We start from the raw sequence: 25,063 nt of genomic DNA on the forward strand, positions 1-25,063 counted from the left end.
CCGAGCAAGAACTTTCCCGGAGAATGCTGGCAAGGACTGTGTGGTTCCCTTGCGAGCTGAAAACGTGACGGCAGTCGCGATTGCGTCCTTCCAAGCGCCATCAACACCTGGACCTGCGCCCTGGGCCGCCGACTGAGTGGATGGCATTTGGGTTGTAAGGATCCCAAGATACTCCGGAGCTGCTCCGATCACCTGGCTTCTCGTCCCCGAGGTCCTACTTGCCTAGACGGCAGTGCCACACAGAGCTGAAGAAACCCGATCGACCTCGGCTAGCATGCGTGAGTAGCGCACATACGGATGAACTTGAACCACTCACTCTCCGCTTTCCTCCGGGAATAGTAACATCCGGCCATATTGAACTCATACAGAGCTGGCTGAGCGCTATCCGAAAGGGGGATCACCTGTCGCGGCACGCAACGAAACAACTTGACTGTTCTCCAAGAGATCGCAGTGTACGGTCTCAACAGAAACGGTACAGCGATGAGGGCGCCCCTGTTCGTCGCCTCATGCTAGCGAAGCCGACATTTCGCCGGTGCCCCCTCACCGGGTCTTCGCACGCAGCAGTATTAATAAACGTACATATAGATCCCAATCTCTGTCTCATCGCGCTTCCGCACATCCGATAGGGATTAGAGAGGGCACTGGTCCCTTCGCAACGCGTCACTTCAACCAGCTCCTCCACCCCCGCGTATCTGACGGAGACGCACACAAGCGGTATGTGCCAGACTCACCTTCGGGTGCTGTTCGACATGGATGCAATGCGTTGTATTCAAATGCCTGCAGAGAGATAGGCGCTAATGACGATGATCAGACAGATAACCAGAGCCTCCTCCGCGACACTACTTACGCAGAGTAATTTTGAAGATCTGAATCCCAGACATGCCCGCACACGGACTTGCGATCCTAGGTTCCGGCATATTTGCCAAAGAGGGTCAGTGTTCCGAGCTCGAAGAATATCCGGAGATTAACCTGCGCTCTCATTGCAATACTGTTGTATGCACTGCCCGTCCTCTGGACCTTGCCTCGCGATCCCGCGCGATTAGCCCATCTACCCGCTCTCGCCGCCCTCGGAGCAGCTGTCGATGTCAAGGCAGTCTACTCGCGCTCTAGCAAGAGCTCGAACGCCTTCGCAGAGGCTGCCCAAGAGACCCTCGGACTCAAACACAAGCTCGACGTCTACAACGAGGAAGAAGAGGGTCGTTCCCTCGATGCTCTCCTCTCCCGGTCCGACATCCAGGGCGTCATCGTAGCCTTGCCCATCACCCTACAGCCTGACATCGTACGCAAGGCCCTTGCAGCCGGGAAGCACGTCCTCAGCGAAAAGCCCGTGGCTCCGGATGTTGCGAGCGGCCGCACCCTGATCGAGGAGTACGAGACCAAATACAAGCCGCAGGGATTGGTGTGGCGCGTTGCAGAGAACTTCGAGACCGAGCCTGCGTTCCAGGCGGCGCGGCGCATTGTCCACGGAGGAAAGCTCGGGACAATCAAGTATTACAACGCGCGGGCGTACAGCTGGGTCGATACGCATTCGAAGTGGTACAACACCCCGTGGCGGACTGTCCCAGACGTGAGTGCTCGGAACAATATCGTCATTTTCGCCCGTTAATATACGTGCTTGATGATTGTGTTTCTTGCTTCATGGTTTGATGGTTGCGACAGTACCAAGGCGGCTTCCTGGTATGTCATTCCTCTTGACAATAGGCCTCGACTCGGTGCCTGACCGGTTGTTCTTTCGGGGCCCCGCTCTTGCCCCTATTAACAGCTTGATGGTGGCGTTGTAAGTCCCCGCACCCCCGCATGAATCATGTGTTCCTGGCTGACCTGCTGTTCCCGTTTCGCCGCCCTCCTCTTCTGGCCCACGCGTGGACTTGTACCTTCACTTGGCTTCGACTTGGCTTTGTGAACTACTCGCGTACTTCGACATCAACTGGACCGTGTTGTTGGATCCTTCCGTGACCGACACAGCACACGATCGCCGTGCTCCGCAAGGTCCTTCCTAGCAGCTTCAGCTCCGTCTCCGCGTACGCCTCGCTCGCGAAGGAGATCCTGAAGCCACACGACACGATCAACGCCGTAGTGCGCTCCGACGACAACTCGCATGGAATCGTCGAGCTCTCCTGGGGCGCCCCAGTGCAGTCGCGCGTGACCGGCTCGCGCGACAGCATCTCCATCACCGGGGATAAGGGCTGGCTCGAGGCGACGCGCGCCGGAAGCAACATCCGCATCACCGTCCGCACGGCCGTGCTCGACGAGAACGGGAAGCCCGTTTGGGACGAGGAAAAGCAACAGTGGAAGGAGGCGGAGGAGGTCATCGAAGAGAAGAGCTGTGGAGTGGAGAAGGAGATCGAGAGCTGGCTTCGGGCGACGGATGGCGAGGATGACGGGTTGGACGCCCCGGGTGGCACGCTCATTGACGTTGCGTTCATCGAGGCCGCGTTGAACAGCAACGGCACCCCCGTTGATCTGAAGAAGCTGGTGACTGGGTAAGAGACGTAGTTCGTATGGCCGAGAAGGGCGAGAGAAAACAAATGAGGTCACGACATCGACATCCATGTACGAGTAACCAATTGAACCCACCATAGACTGTAGTTCTACTTCGAACAACATCACATCTTATTGAACAGCACTTGAGAGTTTCTCCGGTAGGATGCAACCCCTGCATGCGCAAGACAGCGCCCGTGATTCAACATGACATCCCTTCGAACGGGGACGGAACTCAAAGTACTGAAACATCGTCGGGAGCGCGCGCTCGGACGCATTACGGCAATTACACCACACAGAACCGTGCAGAGAATTTCGAAGTCCCGAAGCCCGCGCATACCTCGGGGTATCTGCCACGATCTACACATCGGCATCTGAGTCTCTTTGCGTCGCGCCGTCTCGATAGTAGCGGCGTGGTGTACCATGCACATGCACATGGGTTCCCGCGGACTAAGTCGCCATCCCTGGACTGGTGCTGGGCCACGGATCGCGGAACGTGAGAGTAACAGATAGTGCGAGGATGGCACGAGGCACTAACAGATGTCGCTCCCATGTAAGGGTGAGGGATGAATGCACGGGCGCAGCGTTGGATAGCGTACGGGCGTCCGCAGAAATGTCGGTGACAGCATCGCGGGACACTGGCTCGGAAGTCGCTGTCGACACGACAGCTTGATTGACTTGCATGGATGCGCCATGGTTGGGAGGTCAAGCGGTTCACTGCGGCACCAGCCTCCATCTGGACAGTGGGGTCCAGCGTATCCAAATGTCTCCATCGACTGCGAGAATTGGAGCTGGGACTTGGAAACCAACTACAGAGAAGCCAACAAGGATCGTCGACTCACCGAAAAGACAGCACTGACGCATCGTGCGGAGGCTGACAGCCTTGGTCGCCGCGATAGGAGGCAGAAGTCACCACGGGAGTGGATGGCCAAAACGCCGGTGGGAGTCGAGCAGACCTCAAGGATAGTTTCTCAACTTGGACCACATGGTTAGCAGCCGTCTCGCTCTCCCACTCGGGTGCACACCCGTCGGGTCCGAGCATGAGTGGGTCCACATTGTCGTGGATGTATGCAGGACAGGTTCAGCTTAAACACTGGCATGCGCAGCGGGGAAGCACGCACCTTGTATGTTAGAGATGCTAACCAGCAGATAGCTATGTGGATTCCGCAGCTGAAGTGTGGGACAAAACCCGGGTCACCACGCGCCTGCGCAATTTTTTGGAGAGGCATAGCTGTAGGGTGAGAAGGGTACCATAAGGCTGGGTATCTGCTCCTAGGTCGTCGACGCCCTAACTTGGTCGCCTGATGTACGACGGGTTACTGTTCGTTATTCTTGTGGTTCGTGATGAGATGCTCTATGAATGTCGACGACGGAAGGAGAAAGTTTAGGTGCACACGTTGTTCGCTCGAATATGGTTCCTGGCCATTGAGGTATATGGCTCATGGCACTGGATCCCATGGATAGTTGAGCAGTGGGACATCAAAATATGCATTACCGAAAGCGATCCTCAAAGTTGGTATATATAATAGCTGAAAGTGCGGTAACTTCTCGCGTGTCCGCCAAGCTCTGATCCAAAAGCACGCCATGTCAGGAGCAACACTCAACAAAGGGAAAATACAAGACGCACATCCACAAGCTCGTTGGGCAACCCCTCGAGCGCCACGTGACACCACCTTGCCAAGGTAGGAAGCATCGCGGCCAGTCGTTCACGATGCTCTGCTTTTCCGAGGAAGTCATCATCATCTTGAAGGTGTGTCCCGAAGATATCTTTCTTCACCCCATTGAACAGCACGTCTGTCGCGCGATCCAGGCACACTTCGAGGACACGTTCAAACGAGCCGGACGCGACATGAGTGCGCGTCTCCGAAAGGAAGGCGTCGAACTTTGGGTCGTGGGTAGCCGCAAGCCATGTGGGTAGTCCGCCCTGGGTGAGCACATGCTGCAGGGTCTCGGGTGTGGGTGGGAGCAGGGTAGACATGAAGCTGGAATAGAACAGAGTAAGAATAACTCGGGTCAGGGAGAACGAAGAGGTGGCATTGTTAGCACGGCGTTCCGTGCACACGGGATGGATAGGAACAGAACGCGGCTTACTTGATTCGACGCTCCTTGCCCTCGAAGGTCACTTCATACTCTACTCGTCGACGGACGTCGCATATTAGTCGATGGACGTCTGCATCAGTCAGTTTGGTCTTGAGAGACACCCTGCAACACGGTCAGCGCGAGATTCACGAGCAATGCGTGTACTGTGGACACACCCTTCGAAGACTTCTTCCACGCCTCGTCTCACACGCTCGCCGACATCCTTCCATCCAACATGGAGGATCCACCAGCTGAGCGTCAGGTACTTCCGTTCTGTCTCCTCGCTCACGGTTTCGGACTCTTCCAGCTTGTCCGTTTCTGGGTCTTCGAGACTTCGGTCTCCCCAGAATAGTGAGTACACTGATGTACTATACTCCAGCTGTTCGCGGATGCGCTCGTCGCGTTCCTGCTGTATCAGGGATTGTATGTACTTTGCACGACCGAGGATGCTCAGCTGAATGTGTGTGAAGAGGGAAAGGAGGGTCATCGAATATAGTACAGTCAATGTCCGTGTAAATGCTACGACAATATCAGCAATGACGCATATAGGCCCCGCGTGCGACACGTACTGAGCATTTTGACCTCCCTCCAGAGCTCGGCCTTACTCCGGGTGGCGGGGCTGAGAGCATCCAGATGGCGATCGGGTGTTGCCTGCGTTTGTACTCAATACGAGGACGGTGCATCGAAAGAAGGATGGACATACCGAGCTCGTGGATGGGCCGGCCACGGACGAACTCGACATTGAAGATATAGAATCTGCGAGGCTCGAGAGAGGCTGAGACCTATGCGGTACCTCGTCGGTAGGGGCCGGAGATATAGCAGAGACCTGGGAGGACCCTATCGAGGAAAACTGGTCGACCCAGCTGGTGGATGATGCAGACATGTCCGTTTGTACGCCTTCTGCAGAAGAGACAACAGACACAGAACCATTGTCTGAACGGGTGTCAGGTTCTGGATTGGGGTTGTTCTCCACACTAGAAGTGACGCTTGACTCGGAGCGTGTAGTAGGATGTTGCTCCTGCTGCAGGTGAGCGGGAATGGGGCGAGCGAATGCCTGAAGTTCCTTGGTCACCCCTTCGACGTCCATGCCCTCAAGTACATGTTTTCCAAGGGTAGGAAGGAGGGCCATGACGGTAAAGGAGATGTCTTGTTGATTCTGCTCGAACCTCCGCCGAAGGCTAGCAACATCGTCTTCAACATGGTCGAGAATCTCGAGGACAAGGTCACTCACTTTTCCCGCGAAGCCCTCTCCTGGAGGATGCTATTCCTCACATCCTCCAGCCTCTCCGAGATATAGCGTCCAACGAGGTACGCGCCGCCAACGTACCCCGCTGCTTTCGCGAGCCCGCGCCGCCGCTCATGAAAGTAGTTTCCGAGGGCGTGAAACATTCCGAGATGGTGGTGGTAGCATGCAGCAAGGAGCTGGACGTCGCGAGTCTTGGGCAGTGGCAGTCGCCAACTCCGAGGATGCCAGGCTCGCCACCGGGCGAGTAGCCGGCGCTGCCAAACACGTGCTCGTCATTGTCGCCCACTTCCACCTTTCCTTTCACCATCACCTACTCGACTCAGCATGGTACGTTCTCGCTCTCGGCGACACATGTCACGACGCGCGGAGGGTCTGATGACTATGGCATAGGGCGGAGGAGCGAGATATCCCTATCCCAAGGAGGTTTGGTCGCCAGCTGGTACGTTCTCTCCCTATCTCAAGGCGATTTGCTCCGTCGCGCTAGAGACCAACTTCGAGCTCATTGTGAACGTTCCATCTCTCAGGTGGCTGGTGGACACGACCCTCGAACTGGAAGAGCAACACGGCGATCGCGTTCGCTGGAATTTTTGCTGTTGCTTATGGTGTGTTCACCGTCAGCGCAGACAAGGAGGTGCGTGGCTCCACGCTGAACTTGTTATGACTGCATTTTCCTAACACAAACGAACGCATGTACACAGCGCAGACTAGTTGAGCCGTCAAGGCCGATTCCATCAATGAAGGTACGAGTCCACTCCCCTCACCTCGCAGTTGCAAATGTTCATTTCTGTATCTTCCGATATTTCAGTGGACAACGCAGTACCGGGAAGCTAAGGGTGCAGCGCAATAGAGTAGTGGTGCTATCTTTGTCTCTTCGCACCATGAACGCCACCAACCGTGGTCTCGCAATCAATCACATTGAGGTGCTGGACGAGATAATTCAATATTGGGCATACAGACAACAAGAGTGTCGCATTCACTGGTGGGTGAGCGATGTTTCTATGGCGATCAGCGTGACCGCAGACGATATGGGCTTAATGCAAGCAGTCCTCGAATGTCCGGATATTCTCCGCGGGAGAGAGGCGGAATGCAACTGTACGTGGTTCGTCGTTTCTTACGCGTTCCATTCCCAGATACCCTGCGCAGAACGGCCCTCGTACGCCTTCGTCATACTTCACAGACATGACGCTACGATTCGTCTCTCGGAGAAACCACGCTTGGCCGCAACTATATGCCCTAGCTGCGACGAAGATCGGGTGACGTTCTCTGTCCAGACTTCGATGTATCGTATCGCAGAATATACTACTGCGCATGTCCTTGCGTTCACCAATTCCGGTGTATATCAGGATGCAACGCTCGGTGGGTCATGCTGTGATCACCGGGACTGACACAATTGCTGTCCTCGTCGGGGAGATTTCGATGGTGACCCTTCCTGAGGAACGATGGGGCCAAGGCTTGCCCGAAGGCTTGTTCCACAGTTCTGTGGCAAGCGTGACTGAGGAACAGAGTACATGCTCAGTGAGCCTTTTCAGTGTCGTCGAGCGTCCTCGTACATTTGAAGAATATTAGAGGCTGGTACTTGGTACTTAAAACATGTGTACCGAGTACTTACTACTGATAATCAGGTAACTACTAGGTTAATATCGTGGCGTCAGCGATACCGTGGGAAGCTGACGCTCGACGTCCTCTCTCGATACATCGATGACTGACGGGTATATTCAATCCTTCACGGTTGCAGGCTTCATTCAGACCACCCATTACATTGGTACAGGAGGTACAGGTGCGTAAATCATTACGTGGCATGATCAGCACAGTGACAGGTCATGCTAATGTTGCGGTCTGCCACCGTAGGGGCGTACGTCTGGAAGGCCTTCAACATATTGACTGGCTCGCAGCTCGCACTTAAGACTAAACCCATTCCAGCCAGTACTGGTGATCCTCCAGCAGGTCTGGTGCATGAAGCCGGCATCTATCAACTGCTCCGGGGCGCCCGTGAGGGGTTTCCCACTATCCATTGGTCAGGCGTGGATGGTAACCGCTTTGTTCTCGCCATGGATCTTCTCGGACCCAATCTTCAGTCGCTCCAACGTTTATGCAGAGGTTCTTTTAGCGTGCGCACAATATGCATGCTAGCAGAGCAGATGGTACGTCGTAGCCTTCTCGTTATCGGTGCGAAGAATGTAGCTGACACGGACACGAACGATGCAGATCACCCGCTTACAGTTCGTTCACTCGAGAGGTATAATATCAGGAGATATAAAGCCGCAAAATTATGCGATGGGCATTGGGAACAAGTGCCGCATCGTCCACCTCCTCGACTTCGGCCACGCTGCATTCTTCATCAATCCGGCCACCAACGAACACATCCCATTCCATACAGAACGTCTTGCCAGCGGCACCGTCCGGTATGCTTGCATGGCCGCCCATTTAGGTCATGGTGAGTCTTCCGAACAACCGTATGTTGCTGTCACTGACAAACCAGCAACTTAGAGCTCTCTCGGAGGGACGACTTAGAGTCATTGCTTTACAGCCTCGTAGAGCTGTATCATGGTCAGCTCCCTTGGGCAACTGAGCAGGAACTTCTTCGCGTCGTTCAAATGAAGGCAGGGAAAGAATTCGAGGAGCTCTTGTCAGAATCCTTGCCGGAGTTCAGAGCATATCACGCGCATTGTGCGAGTTTATCATTCGGTCAGGCGCCGGACTACACACTGCTCAAGAACCTGTTTCGGGAGCGCATGAGGATGGAAGGTTGGCATCATGACGGGGCGTTCGACTGGGAGAATGCGACCGCTCTCGAACGAGGTACCCTTGTTCCGGAGGAGTACGTCTTTGATTTGCGTTACGTGGAACGCCTTGGACTAGATCCGCAGTGACTATTGTGAGCGTTACGCTTGTTACCCTCAGCTGTACTTTGAGCGATTGATTTCTGGGCACTTGTGTACCTAGAGCCGATGCCGGAGACTCGGACGACGCATGGTGCACGCGAAGGCGGCGCTATGCCACTAAGATCACTTACATAATCGGATGTTTCAAGGCTAATGTTATTAATATTACGCGGCCGTAGTACGTGTCCTTCGACTGTCTTGTTCATCCACTGCTACTGAACATTACACGCGGATACCCTGACGCTAGTTTCTTGCCTCCCCCACTAAGTGATATCGAGACCATGCCTCATACCTTCTTGCCAGTCAAATTCAACCCAGCGAAATCCGCCTATTGGCTACCGTCTCCTGGCCAGAGGGCGGCGGCTCGGATGCCCACCCGGTGGTTCTGGGCTCTCTGGATATCCCTGCTCGATCCTGACAACTACGATGACAATACTGCTAGCGGAGACCCGTGTCCTATGTACTTATTCGTGGTGGCATCCACCCCTTCGCCATACCCGAACGTGCCCAAATCATCGTTCACTCTCGGTCCGAGAGTAGCTGAGGACACGGGCACGTTGGTTGGTAACGGTGCCGAGCTCCTCACCCACGCAAGCCACGGCCCTTTTGCCTCGATCGAGAGGGAAATCCATAAGCCGTTATACCTCCACACTGTCCCCGCCATCAGATTCCACATGTTCGCTCGTCCTCCGCTCGACTTCTGCTACTTCGCCTTAAAAGAAGAAAGTCTTCGCAAGTTCACCTCGGGTGCGAGAGAGAGCCTCTTGCTAGCTGAGCAGTACCGGGCACATGCACTCGAAACCTACGGGTACGATGCTATCAAGAATGGCTGGACTGCCCCCACCACTGACGCAGGTCGCATGAGGTTCGGCGACGGGCTGAATGACCCTCATGCCTACGCTTTTGACCTCGATGAATTTCCCATACCGGTACCATGTCTTGAGCAACGCCCTATGGTCTACGGGGAGCTCATGAAATATAGACAGTAAGTGGGCATTGTGAGATCTAGACACGTTGTTCTGACGCTTTGAGTAATGACAGGCTCTGCGTTGATTATCGGTGGAAAGGCGTCACCCCAACCATTGACTGGGTCCTGACTATACGCCAGGTATGCTCGACCGGCGCATCAGTACGCTCATCATCCGTCTCTTTGCTGATAATGTGGTCTCTCTAGACTATTCGCGAACGTCGAGCTATCTCGTCCACATCCCGAGAGACAACACTTCCTCACGAGCCGTGCCTCGACCCTGCTCTTCGCGCGCATGCGATATCTCTGTATCAGGCTCGCCGTATTGTTCAAGTTGAGACGGTGAAGGACGAACCCGGCTCGAACCAGGAAACCGAATTGGGGTCGGATCCACACTCGCCATCGCGCTCGCCACCGCCATCGCACTCGCCGTTGCCACCGCACTCGCCATCGTCACCACACTCCGCCTCATCCTCGACTTGGACCTTCGCATCATTCTTCCGGGAAACAGAGAACGAAAACCTTCCTTGGACATGGCCCGACCTTCCTGTATACTACCCCATCATTCCATTCGCTACGCCGAAATTAATCGCTTTTGATCTCATCGGCACACTGCTTGTACGTTGTTCCATACATCCACTCTGGCTGATCAGGGTGCTGATGTGTCTTCCCCCAGGATCGCCAAGGGGCCATTGTACAGGCGCTTTCCGTCCTCCAGTCTCATCTAGACGATACGAACGCTATGGGCATTGATGCGCTTCTTGAAAGGTTTATCACCCTGGAGGCACTAGCTGCCCGTAGCTCACGAGTGACGAACTCGCCAACATCGCTTCCTACGCTCGCTCGTACGGCCCTTTTCAATCTCTCACAGGAACTCGATCTGGACCTACATGAGGATGACCCACAGTTCACCCTTGCCCTGAAGTATATTCTTGACCCGCACCCGTACGTGGACGTTGAACATGCGTTGTCGACACTCGTCCAACGTGGCTACACTCTCATCTGTCTCCCGACGCACTCGGAGACCACTACGCAGCGGCTCCTTTCGCGTCTCCCTGATGTCTTCTCCGCCGTCTGGTCACAATCCGTATCGCTGCACGTCACCACCGATGCGGTGGATTTCTTCGATGGCTTTGACACATTCTGTCGGGAATTTATCGGAGCTAGTGCATTGCGCAACGAGGTCTTAGTTGTGAGCTCTAGCATTGGTCGAGTACTCCATGCCGCGACATTTTGGGGCCTTGGGACAGCACTGATTCGCAGACCAGGAAATTTGGAGGGGAATGTCGACTTCTCGGTAGGGGATCCAGAGTTTAAGGGTAATCCTATACCCTCTTTGGTGGTCCGCGGACTCGACGAGCTGTGTACGAAGGTTTAAGTTCGATAGTACCATGTAAGTAGTGGGGCTGAGGTAGACAACATCTATGCCAATAGGTTAGGGAGAGACTTCTCATATATCTGCGTGCAACACAGTTACGGAAAGAGCAGCAGCCTATCATGTTTCCACTCTGAGCCCGGTAAGCCCGACCAAACCACGTGACAGCTCTTGGTGGCACGGCGACATGAGTTTGTCAATGTAGGCGCGCCCACGTCACGGTAGTGTCTGCTCACCATGTCCACTTCGGACTATGTACATTCATTCACAGTCCGCGGAATCTATCAGGTCAAGTTTCTTCTCGGCGAAGGAGCGACAGGTACGTGTCGCCATGTTGTCCGGCAGTGGGCACCACTTACACCTTCTGACTGGTGTCTAGGGAGCGTTTGGGAGGCATTTAATATCCTGACAGGCCTCCGCGTCGCCATCAAGACTCAACCCATCCCTGTCGATCCCGCTCTTCCTCCTATTTTACCATACGAAGTTAAGGTGTACGACCTGCTCCGTGGCTCCGAAGGCATTCCAAGTATCCATTGGAGCGGCATAGACGGGAATCAACAAGTCATGGTTATGGATCTGCTTAGCCCTAATTTGAACGGTCTTCGTCGTGTTTGCAGAGGCACATTATCTCTCCGCACGATTTGTATGCTGGCAGAACAAATGGTATGTGCCTGTCATGACAATCCAAGCTCCGTCTCTCCCTAAATGACCTCGTGTCAGCTCGCTCGAATTCAGTTCATTCATAGCAGAGGCATCATCTCTGGCGATATAAAACCTCACAACTTCGCTTTGGGGTCATATGACAAAACTAGAACCTTGCACTTGTTCGACTTCAGCCATGCTCAATTGTTCATAAACCCATCGACCGGCGAGCACATCCCCTTTTCGACTACTCGCATCACCACAGGAACAATCCGGTACGCCAGCGTTGCAGCTCACAAAGGCCATGGTCAGTCACCTGTATCGTCTATCCTGGCACATACTGACTACCGACTCAGAAGTATCTCGGCGCGACGACATCGAGTCGCTCCTATATACGCTGCTTGAACTTTACCATGGACGACTACCGTGGCACAACCTATCAAAGCGGCGAGACGGGCTCTTTGACGATCACATCGCTGGAATGAAGGAAGGAACAGAGTTCCGTGACTTCTTGTCTCGTTCTCTCCCAGAGTTCCGGTCGTTCCATGCACATTGTATGAGCCTATCATACGGACAGACGCCGGATTACGCTCTTCTGCGCGGCTTGTTCAGAGAGCGTATGGGGAAGGAAGGCTGGCAGTACGACTGGATTTTCGACTGGGAAAACGGCTCTTCGACCGAGAAGGGTACCCTCGTTCCCGACGACTATGTGTTTGATCTGAGGTTCGTCGAAAGACGCGCTTTGTATCCCTCGTGAGATTGCACGCACACATACTACCTTAGGCTATTTGTGTACTAGTTCGCGTCTCAACGCTGTGTGGTAATGATCGTTGACCGCTGAGCTTGACTATTCAAGTACTCAACTAATACGATGCCGCCACCGAGTGTTTGAGCAAGCGCTGATGGATCAAGCCTCTCTTGACGCTCTTCTGCCACGTCGACCCAGTACTCTCCGACGCTGCCAGACAGCTGATGCTGGCTCATTCTATCCTTCCTGTCAAATTTGAACCGGGACGTTCTGCCTACTGGCTGTCCAAGTCGGGTCAGCTTGCCGCTTCCAGACTTCCAACCGAGGCGTTCTGGGGACTCCGAACAAGTTTCGCAGATCGCAAGAGAGACAACACATGGCCACCTTGGTTGTTTGTCATCTCATCATACCCGTCTCCCTTTCCCGTTGAAAATGCATCCTTCACTCTCGGACCGAGGGTCGTCAGCAAGACAGGTGCTATCGTTGACACCGATGCTGACCTCTCGACGACCAGCCCCCTTCCGACTTCGGAGAGGGGCACTATTCTGCCCTTGTACCTTCATAACATTCCGGCCTTACACATCAACACAACTCGTTGTTCCGGTTTGACCTATATTTACTTCACCCTTACTGAAGACAACCTCCGCACCTTTCATGATGGTGTGGATCGGTGCTTAGGCTCTGCCCTAGCAAAAACGGACGAAGCCGTTGCTACGCAACCCTTCGAGGAGGTCAAGAATGGCTGGTTCGCCCCTGAACAGAATCAAGACACTGGCGCACATATGTTCGGCGGTCCGCCGTCGGACCCACAGAAATACGTCTTCAACTTCGACTTCGAGGAGAATGCAAAGCTGCCGTCTTTCGAAGGACCATCAAGCGTATACGACGAACTGATGCTGTACAATCAGTGAGCGACCCTGTCTTCGTCCAGCCTCACGAGTGCTGACACGTTCAGACTTTGCAAGGATTACCACTGGCGTGGTGTGGACCTTGCGATCCAATGGGTTCAGATTATGCGCGCGGTACGTGCTATAGCACACTATGAACAGTCGGAACTTCGGCTGAGGCCCGCTTACAGAGTACCCGGAGCGGCTGGGTGCAGAACCCCGATACCTTTGCAACCACGTTGCCGACCGAAGTCCGTTTGGATGACGATTTACGCAAACGAGCGATGGAGTTGGCCGCCCTCGACAATCCTCACGCCCGCATCGCATCCGTACTAGATGCCAGACATGCGCAGCGTTTGGAACAAGCCCCAGAGAACGACCTTGACTGGACGGACAGCTCAGACTCCTCGGACATGTTCCTTCCCGGGAAGTTTTCGGACTTGCCATTCAGATACCCCAGTGCGGTGCCATTTGGTCCCACGAAAGTGGTTGTATTTGATATTCTTGGAACAATCTTGGTCCGTATTTTTCGGTTGCACTGTCGTTGAACGAACTGACGCACGATTACACAACAGGATCGAGAGAATGCCTTGAAAGTGGCGCTGGGTCCTTGGTTTGCTCAGTCGCCAGTCAGAAGTACCACGATACTGGGCCTTGTCGTCGACCGATTTCTCACACTTGAGGCCCTCGCGGAACGTGATGCGCAGGCCTTCGGCACCCCAACTTCACTTGCGACATGTGCTCGTTCTGCTCTGATCGACCTCGCCCGGGAACTCTGTCTAGACATCAACGTACGCTCTACCGCATTCATAGAGACATTGAAGTGCATACTGTCTCCAAAGCCATACCCGGACGTGGAGGCGGCTATTACGTGGCTGAAGCAGCGTGGCTACACGCTCGTTTGCCTCCCTACCCATTCGCCCACAACCATGCAACAGCTCCGTCCTTTCTTCCCGCCCGCGTTTGCGGACAGCGATACAGTGCACGTGTGGACAGAGCACATATCCGCACATTTCGTCGCTCCCTGCCCGCTCTTCATTCCCAACTTGCAGTCATTCTGCGAGTCCGTGGTGAAGGAAACGCTGCAGCCGTCCGAGATCCTCGTGGTGAGCTCGAGCATTTGGAGAGTGCTTCATGCTGCTGTCATTGCAGAACATGCAACTGCATTGGTATGTCGGCCTCGGAAAATGGAAGGTGGCGTGACCCACGTCGTCGGGGACGACCAAAACAGTTGTCCTGTACCATCGCTCTTTGTCGGCGGACTTATGGAACTTGTTGCTAGACTGTGAATCGTACATTGTATGCATTCTCTCTCGAGTAATCTATATTGGGCCAACAAAATTGAACTCGGGTGCGATGGCTACTTACTGTGCTACCGTCGGCCGTATGCTTGAAGCGATGAGCAAGAACATTGAAGCGCCCATGGATCCTAGGCGAAGTTGGCATCTGCCGGACAATCCTGTCTTCGACCCCGTACTCTCCTCCTCTGCTGTGATGTTCATGTCTCATTCTCTCCTACCTACTAAGTTTAATCCGGAACGTTCTGCCTACTGGCTTTCCAAGTCAGGCCAACTCTCAGCTTCCAGACTTCCAACTGAGCCGTTCTGGGGACTCCGGATATGCTTCACAGATGATGAAGGAGATAACCTATGGCCAGCTTGGTTGTTTGTCGTTTCGTCGAACCCGTCTCCCTATCCTGTTGAGAACGCATCCTACACTTTTGGACCGAGGATCATTCACGAGACAGGTGCTATTGTTGGTACCGATGCTGACATCTTGACTACAAGACCCATGCCGACCTCGGAGGAAAGGGCTTCGTGGCCCTTGTACCTTCATAACATTCCCGCTTTACACATCAACACGGCTCGTTGTCCGGCTTTGACCCACATCTACTTCACCCTTACTGAAGACAGTCTCCGTGCATTCCATGATGGCGTCGGTCAGTGCTTGGCCTCCGCCGCAGATAAAACGAAAGAAGCTGTTGCTACGCAAACCTTCGAGGAGGTCAAGAATGGCTGGTTCGCTCCTGAAGAGAATCTGGACACTGGCGCACATATATTCGGCGAGCTGTCGGACCCACAGAAATATGTCTTCGACTTCGAAATGCCGCCGGGTCAAAGGCAGCCGTCTTTTGAACGGCCATCAAATGTATACAACGAATTGATGCTGTACAATCAGTGGGTGACCATGTACCTGTCTCCGTCCTGCATCGCGAGCTGATGTGTGCAGACTATGCAAGGAATACGACTGGCGTGGTGTGGATCTTGCCATCGAGTGGGTCCGGGAGATGCGCGCGGTACGTGCTATGGCATACCGTAGACACTAGGAACTTTGGCTGAGCCCCGCCTACAGAACACCTGCAGGGGTTGGATGAAGAACCCGGATACCCTTGTAACCATGTTGCCGACCGAAGTCTGCCTGGATGACGATTCGCTCAAAAGAGCAATGGAGTTGGCCGCCCTCGACAATCCTCACGCCCGCATCGCAGCCGTGCTAGACGAGAGGGACGCGCAGCGTTTGGAACAGGCCGCGGCACCCCATTCGCCCTCAGGTTGGTCGGACAGTTCCGACTCTTCGGTCAAGTTTCTTCCCGAAAAGTTTCGGCGCTTGCCGTTCAGTTACCCTGTCGTGCCATTTGGTCCTACGAAGGTGGTTGCATTCGATATCTTCGGAACAATATTGGTCGATATTCTTCAGTTGTTCTGTGTCGTTGAATGAACTGACGCCGTGTTACACTTGAATAGGATCGAGAGCAAGCTATCACAGTCGCACTGGGCCCTTGGTTTGCTGACTCCCCTGTCAGACGTACCACAACGCTGGGCCTTGTCGCCGACCGGTTCCTCACACTTGAGGCCCTCGCGGAGCGTGACGCACAGACTCTCGGCACTCCAACCTCCTTTGCGACATGTGCCCGTTCTGCTCTGATCGACCTCGCCCGGGAACTCAACCTAGATGTCGACGTGCGTTCTGCCATATTCACAGAGACCTTAAAGTGCATCCTCTCTCCAAAGCCATACCCGGACGTGGAGCCAGCTATCGCGTCGCTGAAGCAGCGCGGCTACACGCTCATTTGTCTCCCCACCCATTCCCCGACAACCATGCAACAGCTCCGTCCCTTCTTCCCGCCTGCATTTGCGGATAGCAACGTGGTGCAGATGTGGACCGAACACATATCTGCACATTTCGTCGCTCCTCCTCCGTTCTTTACCACCTCTAAGTTGCAGTCATTCTGCGAGTCCGTGGTGAAGGAGACGCTGCAGCCATCCGAGATCCTCGTGGTGAGCTCGAGCATTGGGCGAGTGCTTCATACAGCTGTCAATGCTCGACATGCGACTGCGTTGGTACGCAGACCGTGGTATCTCGAAGGTGGTGCTGACTTCATCGTCGGGGACGACCAAAGCAGTTGTCCTGTACCATCACTCGTTGTCAACGGACTTATGGAACTTGTTGCTAGGCTGTGAATAGACACTGTATACATTTCTCTCTCGTGTACTTCACATTCGGTCAACATGAATGAGTAGTCACTGCGTGAGGACGGTCTGTCGGGACGTATGTCAGAGATAAACAGAGAGGACCCGAGATGACCTCGCGTTGTCTCGGGATGGATGTCCGAGGCGTCCTGGGCACCTCGGGCCGTCTGAGAGGCTGTCAATGCACCGTTTAGAGTCGTGCGCAGGATGTGCGTCTGCGTGTACGTTGTTGCTAAGTACTATAGCGAATGCAGCTTGTCTCGGGATGCCTCTGAGCACCATTCGCGCTCGCGCCGACCGTCCCGGAGCGGCCGCGCCTGTTCGATGACTTGCTTTCGCACCGCCATACTCTACCGTCAACTCTTGGCTCGTCGCAGATGTCTCTCTGGCTAGGCTTTCTTAGTAGCATAAAACAGAATTCTTCATCTCTGCCTAGTACTTCGCGCCTTTACGCCTGAACCGACTTCTATCAACATGGCCGCCACTCTTCCTTATCATTCTTCCCTGAGGCCCCGCACCTGTGTCTTGCCCGCAGCAGCCCTCGTGACCTCGCGACCTCACGTCCCATCGCCTCGACACTTGTCACCCACCCAAGAGCCTCTCAGGCTTCTTTGCCCAGATATGACTGCAGAGCAAGCAAGGCAGCACCCCACTGGAGAAACTGGTGTGGTTCCCTCGGAGCTAGTGACCATGGCATTGTACGTCGATAGCCAAGGGGTAAGTCCTGCTCGTGTTCTTGCTTCTTGATGGTAGATTCGGCACAAACCGAACCAAGCACAGGTATGAAATATTCGCTTCTTGCCTATATCGCTTGCCTGATCTTACTTACAGGACCTCTGTCGAGTGACAATGACGAGATGGCAGCGCGTCGGCGGTATATCGGTCTGTTGTGTACATAGTCGCATCTGTATCTGTATCGGATCTGTATCATACTGCAACAATATATCTCTTAACAATCTTGTTGCTGCACATCTGGAATCTGTGTGAAGTGGAGAACCACGCAGATCGTATTGCTGTCTAGGCTGTGTCTATGCTCGTTCAAGCTTGTCTCGTACCCATCAGAGGTCATCTCTGTACCAGCAGCCAGAGACAACCAGGAATAACCTCGGTTTCCTCTCGACCCCTGACGAGACCATCTCGGAACGGGTCGTCGGGACAAATCCCGACATCGTATCTGCTTGTCTCTGACCCCCCTCCCGAGAGACCCGTCTCACGCAGTGAGTCATTTCGGCGAGAGGTTTAAGTTGCGAGCCTGGGCGGGCCCCCCCGTCACTGGCGCGACAGGTCACATGTGACTGCTCGTGTCGTATCACGGGCGCGCTTTGCCCTCTTGTCCCAGCTACAGCTTGCTCCGTACCACGACCGCCTTCACTGTCTCGCATCTGTTTCGTGTCCCCATCGCTCGCATTCGGAGTACCGGTGCTACGTTTTGCGAACTTTGGCCCGCCACATGGACAAAGACGACACCATCTCTCTTTCGGAGGGCGAGGAGTCCGGAGACGAACCCTACATCGACCGCCGCGCCATCCTCGAACCACCTATCCGGAGTGTTGTCGACGCGCTTGGAGGATACGAAGGAGGCGTGTACAGCCTTGGAGATGAGTGCTATGGATGCTTGAAGGATTTGAAGAAGTACTGGCGCAAGGACGACACGGATGACGACCGCACCGTGGCGCGTATCTTCTGGGAAACACGCGTTCTCCCGAACGACCTCATCCCCATTCTGCTTGAGACTGCGGGAAAGGGTCTCGTCGAAGACAAGCGAGCTGTGGCATGCGCGGACCTGATGACCGCCATGACGTGGCCCATCGACCTGGCGGCAGAGCTGAAGGAGCTGGATGAAGAGCACGACAAGGGTGCGGATTACACGCAGCTCCTTCTCAGCCATCTCCATTACAAGGCAGCCCTCCTCCGACCTGGCGTGCTACAAGCGCTCTTTGGGGTTTTGCTGCCGTGTCTGGCGAGGGAGGAGAAGGAGAGGAAGGAACGGGACGTGCAGGTCGTGAACGTCATCTTGCATCTGGTGCGCAACCTCGCTTTCATCAAGGACCTGCCCCAGAATACACACGCGAGCGCGGACCAAGCCGAGTTCTCGACACTCCAGAGTAGGCTCGTGAAGGGCCTCTCCGAGTCGCACTTCATGGAGCTGCTCCTCACTATCGCATCCAACGCCCCAACGGACCCGCTCTTCAACCAGTGGAACGCGTTAGTGCTCGAGATCTTCTACCTGCTCTTCCGCGGTATCAAGCCGGTGTCCCTTGCCAGCGATCAAGCCAAGGTATGATTCATGTGCCATCATGAGCGCACAACCTTACCTGTTGGGTGCAGCAATCATCCAAGACGCTCGCCTCGCTGCTCGCAGCTGAGGACCAGCGCAAGCGCGAGTTCGCCCGTAAGGCGAACACACGGCACTCGCGATTCGGGACCACGATTGCAGTCACTATCAATACGAAGAAGTCCAAAGCACCGGACGGCGGCGACCATCCCGCTGCAGAGGCCGAAGCTGGCCCATCTCGGTCGTACGTGCTGCACCGACAGACTGCGTTGACCAGAGATGCCGGCACCGCACTGGACATGGCCCGTGCCAAGAAGCATAAGGCGGCGAAGAAGACCAAAGTCGACGAGCTCGGGCGGAACGACAACTTCTCGCTTGACGCGCGCGTCATCCTGCAGAACCTTGCGCGCTCGTTCATCGAGAACTGTTTCAACCGTGGGTTTGCTTGTTCCTCGCCGAGTCCGCGCACCAATACCTTTCTCTGCAGCGCTGCTATCTTCGCTGCTCAAGGATATTAAGGCGGAGCGGCCGAAGATTACGGAGAAGGACAACCTGAGATTACTTTACGTGACCAAGTGGTTCCTCGAGTTCTTCCTCTGCGAGCGCGAACGCCAAGCGGATGACGCGAAGTGGAAGTTCGGTCTCATCGCTGAGGTGACCGACCGGGCTTGGATCATCTGGGTGCTCCGCCGGATGCGCGAGGCGCAGGACGAGAAGGTATGATTGTCGTGATTCTGCATGCCTAACGCCCCTGCTGACACCACGGCAGCCCAAGGCATGGACTGAACTCCAGGCAGGCATAGAGTGCCTCACACAATTCATCATGATTGTGGACGTTATGGCGTCTACGCCTGCAAAGACATCGGACGACCCGTTCGCGCTGAAGGACGCGGAGAAGACGGACGAAGACGACGTCGCGGACGCCGCGCGCCTACTGCAGCAGCAGATCGTGTATAACGGTGAAGTGCTCGATATCTCCTTCGAGAGTATGCGGACATACAAGGAGGGCACGCAAAGTCTCGCATATCTCGACGCGAGCGTGCACCTGTCGTATGCCCTGTTACGCATGCTTGAACGCTGGAGCAAGCGCGGAGGCGGGGATAACATGTACGTTCGGAAGAAGGCGAAGCCTAAGAAGAAAGGTTTGTCTTCCATTTCCTCTTCCCGCTATTCCAGATGTCCCTGACTTCAGAAATGTCAGGGAGGAACGTCCCGGAGGGTGAGGGTGTGCCCGATGTTGAGGAGGAAGAGCCCCAACAGAAGGATGAGGACGAGGTGATCAATGAACAGATATTCACGTTCGATCAGTTCGAGCAGGTGCGTCCGCCCTAATGTGTTGTTCTACATAGCTGACACTGTCTCCTTGTCTCGCAGAGATTCGCGCATCCAGACGTGACACGGACGCTGCTAGCGTACCTTGCCCGATACAAGGAGTTCACCTTCCCAGAGCAAATGAAGCGCGTCGTCAGCCTGATGCACAGGCAAGCAGTTAGGCAGAAGGCAGAAGGGTTGTACTTTATGGTTCGTACCCATGCCTTGCGTACGCTGCGGTCAACACTGATGTTCCGTAGGTCTCGACTCTTTACCTCTTCAAGAAGATCATGGCCGAGGAAAAGACTCTCCCACGAGAGCAGCCATACAAAGACCTTGTCGCACTCATCAACTTCCTCCTACGCAAGTTCTTCAAGGCAGTGGAAGAAGATTCGTTCCTGATCGTCGAGGTACGCCCGTTAGCGCTGTTTGATCCCCCTGGCCCTGAGAGCAGTCACTCATCCTCGCCGACGTTTCCTTCCAGGCGTTCTTCCCGAAGAACCGTGGACATTGGAAGCAGTTCTCATCTATCCAGCTTGACGCGATTGGCCCTCGGCCCGAGACACACATGATCGACAATCGCTTCCCGCAGGATGTTCAAGTCAAGAAAGGCTACACTGCGAGCGAGCAGATTGGTATTGCCATGGCGGCCCTGGTGGAAAATGGGCAGATGGAGCTGATTGAGTGGACGAAGCAGGTGCGTCTGACTGTCGTGCCCTGAGGGAGAAGGAAGCTGACGGCGAGTATGCAGATACTGACCCTGTGCATCTTGCATCGTCAACGTACGATCGAGGACGTGGACGGGTCGTCGTCTAAGGCTATCGATCTCACGAACTTGGACAGCAGTGATGAGGAGGATGTGGATGCGATGTTGGGTCGACGAGGCCCGTCCGCGGAGGCACTCGCCAACATTAATGACTATCGTGAGTGTCTACGCCATCAAGGTAGATACGCAATCGCTGAATCGTTTCATAGTCATTCCATACGTCAGCGACGAGGAAGCAGACGCGGCTAACAAGAACCCTACCTTGAAGCTCCTTTTCCGGTTGGTCAACTTCAAGATCATGGACGAGGGCGAGTCTTCTGTGACATAGATGACGGCGTCCAACTACTGACAAGCCTGGTCGTATTAGATGCGGACGAACTGGAGTGGTACATCCCCTCTGTCGTCCTTCCCGCTCAGTTACAAATCAGCCTGAATGTCATCAACCAATACCTCGAGACGCCAATCGACCTGCAAGGCAAGAAAGCTGCAGACATGCTCACCAGGAAGAAGCGGCGCAGGCGCCGTAGGCGCGATCCGACACCCGACCCAGACGGCGACGACAGCTTGGAACTGCGGAAGAAGAAAGAGAAGCGTCAGAAGGAGAAGCAGCAGTACAAGTCGGCAGAGTTCATCGTGGACAGCGACGCGGAGATGGGCGACATGGAGGAGTTCCTGGCCAAGGAGCGCGCGCTGCGGCAAAAGACGTCTGCACTCGCGGCTGCGACGGGTCAAAGTGGGACGATGCGCGCAAGAGGGACGAAGAAGCGTAGGAGAAAAGGCAAGGACGACAAGGGCGGGAAGAAGCGCAGGAAACGTGGCATTGAGGATGGGGATGGTGAGGGCGGGAAGGAGTCCGATGCGGAGGACAGCGGGCCCGAGGACCTGAAGCAGAAGGCAAAGAGTGGGAGTGATTCGGATGAGAGCGATCTCGACGTGTTCGGGAGCCCCCGACACCTCTCCACCTGCGAATGAGGATCTGCCGAAGCCCAAGCCCCGCCCGCGCCCGCGACCAAAGGCGAGGGTGTCCAAGGCGTCGAGTCCCGATGTTGTGGATGCGCCGCCCTCCGCTTCGACGAGCCCCACATCCCTGTCGCGTCCGCGGTCGCCTTCGCATGGTGTCTTATCTGACGACGAGCCCCTGCCATCGTCGGAAGGGCGTATTGGGAAAAGGAAGACGGCGCGACTTGTGTTCTCGGACGATGAAGATTGAAGGCGGAGCCTCACCCTTGGCCAGGAGGCTCGTCGTTACTCAGTTGTTTGGATGTCTTCAGAGTTTGTAATGCTTGCACTTTCGACATGGTGTGCCTTTGCCGGTGTCGTCGTCGTAGGCGGGTTGAAGAGGTTGACGCCTACTACAATCCATTTGAAGTGTGGCTGTACCCACTATTGTAATACATATCTTCGGAGTTTCAAGTTATCTTTCAATGTCACTTATCGGAGCGTGTACTCTCGTTGGAATCTGAACTTTCATTTGACTTGCCTCTGCCCACCGTGACTGGCAAGGTTACATGTAAGACTCTCCAGCAGGATTGGACACCAGAGTCTATGGCATGCCCCGCACCACAAAGTCTTCGCTATCAAACCACCGATTTCCTGCCTTCTACGCGTGCTACCTCCTGAAGAGCATCAGGACGCCGCGTGCCACTGCGTAAGAGTACAGATAGTACATCCCACTGAATCTCATAACTGATAGCGGTTAACTCAGGACGTACATCGGTAGCACTCCTAGTCCTCCGAGACGCATCCGGTATGCAACAACTTGTATGCCACATGGGTTGACCAACTGCTGACGACCCATCCCAGACAACACAATGGCTTGATATCGCAGGGCGCATGGAAGACCAAGTGGAACCGCCCTTGGGTGATGCAAATGATTGTTCATGGCTTCCCGTCCAAACTCGCCGCGCTCCAGTTCGAGTGGGCCTGGCAGCATCCAAACGTGTCACGTCATCTTCGCGACAATGGTGGCCAGACCGTATTCAATCAGACTGGCAAGTTGAAGTATATGAACACCAACGTTCGGTTCGCGGCCATCCCTGGTACCGCTGACATCTAGCTGATAATAACTCGCGGCAGTGTCGCCCGGAGCATGGTTTCCTCACACCCATATAATACGTGGCCGCTGTCTGTGACGCTGTTCACCGAAGACGCAGAGAAGGCCTGGAATAACGCTGCGAAGGCCGCGGGTATGCCTCCTCTTCCTTCCAGCTTGAAGGTGACGACCGAGTTGGAAGGCGTGGATGGCAAGTCCGGCAAACCCGGTTTAGGACGCACAGAGCCGATAGACGTCACAGATGGTGAGTGGCAGTCGTTCATGTCGGCAGAAAGGGGCCATAATTTTATGCAGGTACCTTCACTTCTGAACACCTTCGCAAAGCGTCTACGGTTTTCTCGCCTGACAATGCCCTGCACTGTTCTATCTGTCAGGAACCTATTCAACACGATGTTGTGAGTTCATCATCGAAGCGTCCTAGCCTTGTCCACTAACCTTCGACAGGATCCTCTGTCCGTGGCGCTATGCCCGTCATCGCCTTGCACCGCCGTATCTCATCTTTCCTGCCTATCCCGTCACTTCCTCGACGCTCAACCTGCCTCATCCAGCGCGGACATCATACCTCGTGGTGGCGCGTGCCCGTCATGCGGTACCTACGTTCTATGGGGTGATATTGTTCGCGGGTGCTATCGACGCCGTGAGGGCGGCGTTGTCCCGGATGCGGAGCTAGAAGATGCAGACGACAGGGACGATCTTGGACAGCTCTTCGGCGCTGATTTTGTAAATGAAGACGAAGACGCGACCCCCGGGCCCACTAAACCTTCCGCACAGCCTCGTAGGAAGGCGGCGAGATCCCGCGCAGGCCCAGGCGCATCTAAGGGCGCTCAGTATTCGACAATGGCGGCCTGCGCATCTGGTGACGAGAGGGAGCACTTCGATCTCGACGCCATCAGCAGTGACTCAGACTCCGACGATGAACGCCCACAGTGGCACTCAACCACGAAAAGGAAGCCACCCTCATGGCCCGGTGCATCAAAGGCCACTTCGGCCAGAGCTCCTGTAGGTGAGGCGTCTGGGGCTGGGGCTGCGTCGGGCCTTCAATCGCACGAGCTTCGTGATCGTGGCGACGATGGTACGCAAGGTGCCTCCCACATTGAAGCTTCGAATCGTGCGGGCACGCCTGCGGTGAGACCCAAACAGATCACAGCCGCTCCCGCCGGACCAGTAAAGTTCGTTTTCACGTCAGCGCACTGCTTCTTGTTCTCATCTCAGGATCTACTGAACAACAGGAACAAGTTCCGAGCAGAATCCTCCCATAAGGCGCCTCAGCCGTCAAGGAAACCACACTCCGCCGACACGGGCCCCGTGGGTATCTGCCATGCAGATCATCCTGGCTCTGCCGGAATTGCCGGCAGAGCTTCTTGTCCACCTAACCTACGCAGGACTCCTGCCGACAACGGGGGATACCAACCGTCGGTAACCCCGCTGGAAATCGCTCGCGAAAAGACCAGATTGCGGCCGTTTCCCGACTTGCCACCGCTTTCACCGCCACATCTCCCGATGGGAGACCGAGGACAGGAGATGGGGTCAATCCATTATGAAGTGGTTGAGATATCTGATTGATGTTCCTGATGTTCTCGAGATGGCTGCGTGAGGTTCTCGCCGTCCACAGTCCACATACCACCTGCTGACATCCGTCTTGCATGCTTCTAGATGTTGATCTGCTTACCGTGCTCTTGCAATTACGCACATCGCCGCGGCTTGGATTATGAGTCAATAGGCTTTAGATCGAACATCTGTCGGAACATGAGTGGACACGTATCTTGGTGGGACGCACAGGTGTGTCTGCATGCATCACGCGCCTCGCCCACTCTTCCACCACCGCCCTCAGTGCTAATACTGTCCGTCTTCTCGTGTGATGATATCGGACTGCCTGACTAC

At 55.0% G+C, this 25,063-nt stretch overlaps 10 protein-coding genes across 10 annotated transcripts; 9 read left to right on the top strand and 1 right to left on the bottom strand.

Annotated features, from left to right (window-relative positions):
* The first annotated feature begins 613 nt into the window (after positions 1-613).
* L226DRAFT_534013 (oxidoreductase family protein) lies at positions 614-2,651 on the top strand. The gene is made up of 6 exons (XM_067680585.1): positions 614-714; positions 812-931; positions 1,044-1,567; positions 1,660-1,677; positions 1,763-1,777; positions 1,966-2,651. The coding sequence occupies exons 2-6, from the start codon at positions 880-882 to the stop codon at positions 2,485-2,487; spliced, it is 1,131 nt and encodes a 376-aa protein (XP_067536520.1). The 5' UTR covers positions 614-714; positions 812-879; the 3' UTR covers positions 2,488-2,651.
* Positions 2,652-3,913: 1,262 nt separating this feature from the next.
* L226DRAFT_506665 (uncharacterized protein) lies at positions 3,914-6,017 on the bottom strand. Its single transcript, XM_067678089.1, has 7 exons — positions 5,792-6,017; positions 5,264-5,738; positions 5,130-5,211; positions 4,737-5,079; positions 4,573-4,683; positions 4,109-4,463; positions 3,914-4,047 (listed from the first exon to the last, which is right to left on the bottom strand). Exons 1-7 carry the CDS (start codon positions 5,947-5,949, stop codon positions 3,973-3,975), a joined length of 1,599 nt encoding a protein of 532 aa, XP_067536521.1. The 5' UTR covers positions 5,950-6,017; the 3' UTR covers positions 3,914-3,972.
* A 77-nt stretch (positions 6,018-6,094) lies between these two features.
* Positions 6,095-6,745, top strand: L226DRAFT_393215 (uncharacterized protein). Its single transcript, XM_067674502.1, has 5 exons — positions 6,095-6,133; positions 6,197-6,245; positions 6,331-6,437; positions 6,505-6,546; positions 6,612-6,745. The coding sequence occupies exons 1-5, from the start codon at positions 6,131-6,133 to the stop codon at positions 6,651-6,653; spliced, it is 243 nt and encodes an 80-aa protein (XP_067536522.1). The 5' UTR covers positions 6,095-6,130; the 3' UTR covers positions 6,654-6,745.
* A 759-nt stretch (positions 6,746-7,504) lies between these two features.
* L226DRAFT_570176 (kinase-like protein) lies at positions 7,505-8,676 on the top strand (the record flags this gene model as incomplete). The annotated part of the gene is made up of 4 exons (XM_067684408.1): positions 7,505-7,583; positions 7,655-7,947; positions 8,012-8,240; positions 8,294-8,676. 4 exons carry the CDS (start codon positions 7,505-7,507, stop codon positions 8,674-8,676), a joined length of 984 nt encoding a protein of 327 aa, XP_067536523.1.
* Positions 8,677-8,935: 259 nt separating this feature from the next.
* Positions 8,936-11,098, top strand: L226DRAFT_612220 (uncharacterized protein). The gene is made up of 4 exons (XM_067686365.1): positions 8,936-9,673; positions 9,730-9,796; positions 9,863-10,273; positions 10,332-11,098. The coding sequence occupies exons 1-4, from the start codon at positions 8,970-8,972 to the stop codon at positions 11,031-11,033; spliced, it is 1,884 nt and encodes a 627-aa protein (XP_067536524.1). The 5' UTR covers positions 8,936-8,969; the 3' UTR covers positions 11,034-11,098.
* Positions 11,099-11,261: 163 nt separating this feature from the next.
* On the top strand, positions 11,262-12,511 carry L226DRAFT_485006 (kinase-like protein). Its single transcript, XM_067677083.1, has 4 exons — positions 11,262-11,349; positions 11,410-11,693; positions 11,751-11,979; positions 12,029-12,511. The coding sequence occupies exons 1-4, from the start codon at positions 11,268-11,270 to the stop codon at positions 12,427-12,429; spliced, it is 996 nt and encodes a 331-aa protein (XP_067536525.1). The 5' UTR covers positions 11,262-11,267; the 3' UTR covers positions 12,430-12,511.
* Positions 12,512-12,632: 121 nt separating this feature from the next.
* L226DRAFT_534019 (uncharacterized protein) lies at positions 12,633-14,641 on the top strand. Its single transcript, XM_067680586.1, has 4 exons — positions 12,633-13,327; positions 13,376-13,442; positions 13,499-13,825; positions 13,883-14,641. The coding sequence occupies exons 1-4, from the start codon at positions 12,645-12,647 to the stop codon at positions 14,594-14,596; spliced, it is 1,791 nt and encodes a 596-aa protein (XP_067536526.1). The 5' UTR covers positions 12,633-12,644; the 3' UTR covers positions 14,597-14,641.
* A 2,570-nt stretch (positions 14,642-17,211) lies between these two features.
* Positions 17,212-17,739, top strand: L226DRAFT_393265 (uncharacterized protein). The gene has a single exon (XM_067674503.1). The coding sequence runs from the start codon at positions 17,252-17,254 to the stop codon at positions 17,522-17,524; it is 273 nt and encodes a 90-aa protein (XP_067536527.1). The 5' UTR covers positions 17,212-17,251; the 3' UTR covers positions 17,525-17,739.
* A 395-nt stretch (positions 17,740-18,134) lies between these two features.
* On the top strand, positions 18,135-22,551 carry L226DRAFT_534020 (timeless-domain-containing protein). The gene is made up of 11 exons (XM_067680587.1): positions 18,135-19,055; positions 19,106-19,487; positions 19,540-19,769; positions 19,822-20,194; positions 20,254-20,369; positions 20,427-20,573; positions 20,624-20,773; positions 20,848-21,060; positions 21,115-21,286; positions 21,339-21,437; positions 21,497-22,551. Exons 1-11 carry the CDS (start codon positions 18,228-18,230, stop codon positions 22,099-22,101), a joined length of 3,315 nt encoding a protein of 1,104 aa, XP_067536528.1. The 5' UTR covers positions 18,135-18,227; the 3' UTR covers positions 22,102-22,551.
* A 128-nt stretch (positions 22,552-22,679) lies between these two features.
* Positions 22,680-24,607, top strand: L226DRAFT_604794 (uncharacterized protein; the record flags this gene model as incomplete). Its single annotated transcript, XM_067685705.1, has 7 exons — positions 22,680-22,777; positions 22,835-22,876; positions 22,933-23,151; positions 23,206-23,426; positions 23,477-23,581; positions 23,604-24,355; positions 24,412-24,607. The coding sequence occupies 7 exons, from the start codon at positions 22,680-22,682 to the stop codon at positions 24,439-24,441; spliced, it is 1,467 nt and encodes a 488-aa protein (XP_067536529.1). The 3' UTR covers positions 24,442-24,607.
* Between the last annotated feature and the right edge of the window lie 456 nt (positions 24,608-25,063).

This window comes from Lentinus tigrinus, assembly GCF_003813185.1.
Source record: "Lentinus tigrinus ALCF2SS1-7 unplaced genomic scaffold L226scaffold_9, whole genome shotgun sequence".
Taxonomy (NCBI): domain Eukaryota; kingdom Fungi; phylum Basidiomycota; class Agaricomycetes; order Polyporales; family Polyporaceae; genus Lentinus; species Lentinus tigrinus.

Bases quoted from the DNA above. Each gene is read 5' to 3' on its own strand.
- L226DRAFT_534013 (XM_067680585.1), top strand. From the start codon at position 880: ATGCCCGCACACGGACTTGCGATCCTAGGTTCCGGCATATTTGCCAAA. The intron at 932-1,043 runs GTCAGTGTTCCG...CCGCGCGATTAG, and splicing joins CGGCATATTTGCCAAAGAGG to CCCATCTACCCGCTCTCGCC.
- L226DRAFT_506665 (XM_067678089.1), bottom strand. From the start codon at position 5,949: ATGTTTCACGCCCTCGGAAACTACTTTCATGAGCGGCGGCGCGGGCTC. The intron at 5,739-5,791 runs GTGAGTGACCTT...CGATGTTGCTAG, and splicing joins GAGAGGGCTTCGCGGGAAAA to CCTTCGGCGGAGGTTCGAGC. The intron at 4,684-4,736 runs GTGTGTCCACAG...ACCGTGTTGCAG, and splicing joins GTGGAAGAAGTCTTCGAAGG to GGTGTCTCTCAAGACCAAAC.
- L226DRAFT_393215 (XM_067674502.1), top strand. The intron at 6,438-6,504 runs GTGCGTGGCTCC...GCATGTACACAG, and splicing joins CCGTCAGCGCAGACAAGGAG to CGCAGACTAGTTGAGCCGTC. The intron at 6,547-6,611 runs GTACGAGTCCAC...CCGATATTTCAG, and splicing joins GGCCGATTCCATCAATGAAG to TGGACAACGCAGTACCGGGA.
- L226DRAFT_612220 (XM_067686365.1), top strand. From the start codon at position 8,970: ATGCCTCATACCTTCTTGCCAGTCAAATTCAACCCAGCGAAATCCGCC. The intron at 9,674-9,729 runs GTAAGTGGGCAT...GAGTAATGACAG, and splicing joins GAGCTCATGAAATATAGACA to GCTCTGCGTTGATTATCGGT. The intron at 10,274-10,331 runs GTACGTTGTTCC...GTCTTCCCCCAG, and splicing joins ATCTCATCGGCACACTGCTT to GATCGCCAAGGGGCCATTGT.
- L226DRAFT_485006 (XM_067677083.1), top strand. From the start codon at position 11,268: ATGTCCACTTCGGACTATGTACATTCATTCACAGTCCGCGGAATCTAT. The intron at 11,694-11,750 runs GTATGTGCCTGT...ACCTCGTGTCAG, and splicing joins GTATGCTGGCAGAACAAATG to CTCGCTCGAATTCAGTTCAT. The intron at 11,980-12,028 runs GTCAGTCACCTG...CTACCGACTCAG, and splicing joins TGCAGCTCACAAAGGCCATG to AAGTATCTCGGCGCGACGAC.
- L226DRAFT_534019 (XM_067680586.1), top strand. From the start codon at position 12,645: ATGCTGGCTCATTCTATCCTTCCTGTCAAATTTGAACCGGGACGTTCT. The intron at 13,328-13,375 runs GTGAGCGACCCT...TGACACGTTCAG, and splicing joins GAACTGATGCTGTACAATCA to ACTTTGCAAGGATTACCACT. The intron at 13,443-13,498 runs GTACGTGCTATA...GCCCGCTTACAG, and splicing joins GGGTTCAGATTATGCGCGCG to AGTACCCGGAGCGGCTGGGT.
- L226DRAFT_393265 (XM_067674503.1), top strand. From the start codon at position 17,252: ATGGCCGCCACTCTTCCTTATCATTCTTCCCTGAGGCCCCGCACCTGT.
- L226DRAFT_534020 (XM_067680587.1), top strand. From the start codon at position 18,228: ATGGACAAAGACGACACCATCTCTCTTTCGGAGGGCGAGGAGTCCGGA. The intron at 19,770-19,821 runs GTATGATTGTCG...ACACCACGGCAG, and splicing joins GCGAGGCGCAGGACGAGAAG to CCCAAGGCATGGACTGAACT. The intron at 20,195-20,253 runs GTTTGTCTTCCA...CAGAAATGTCAG, and splicing joins GGCGAAGCCTAAGAAGAAAG to GGAGGAACGTCCCGGAGGGT.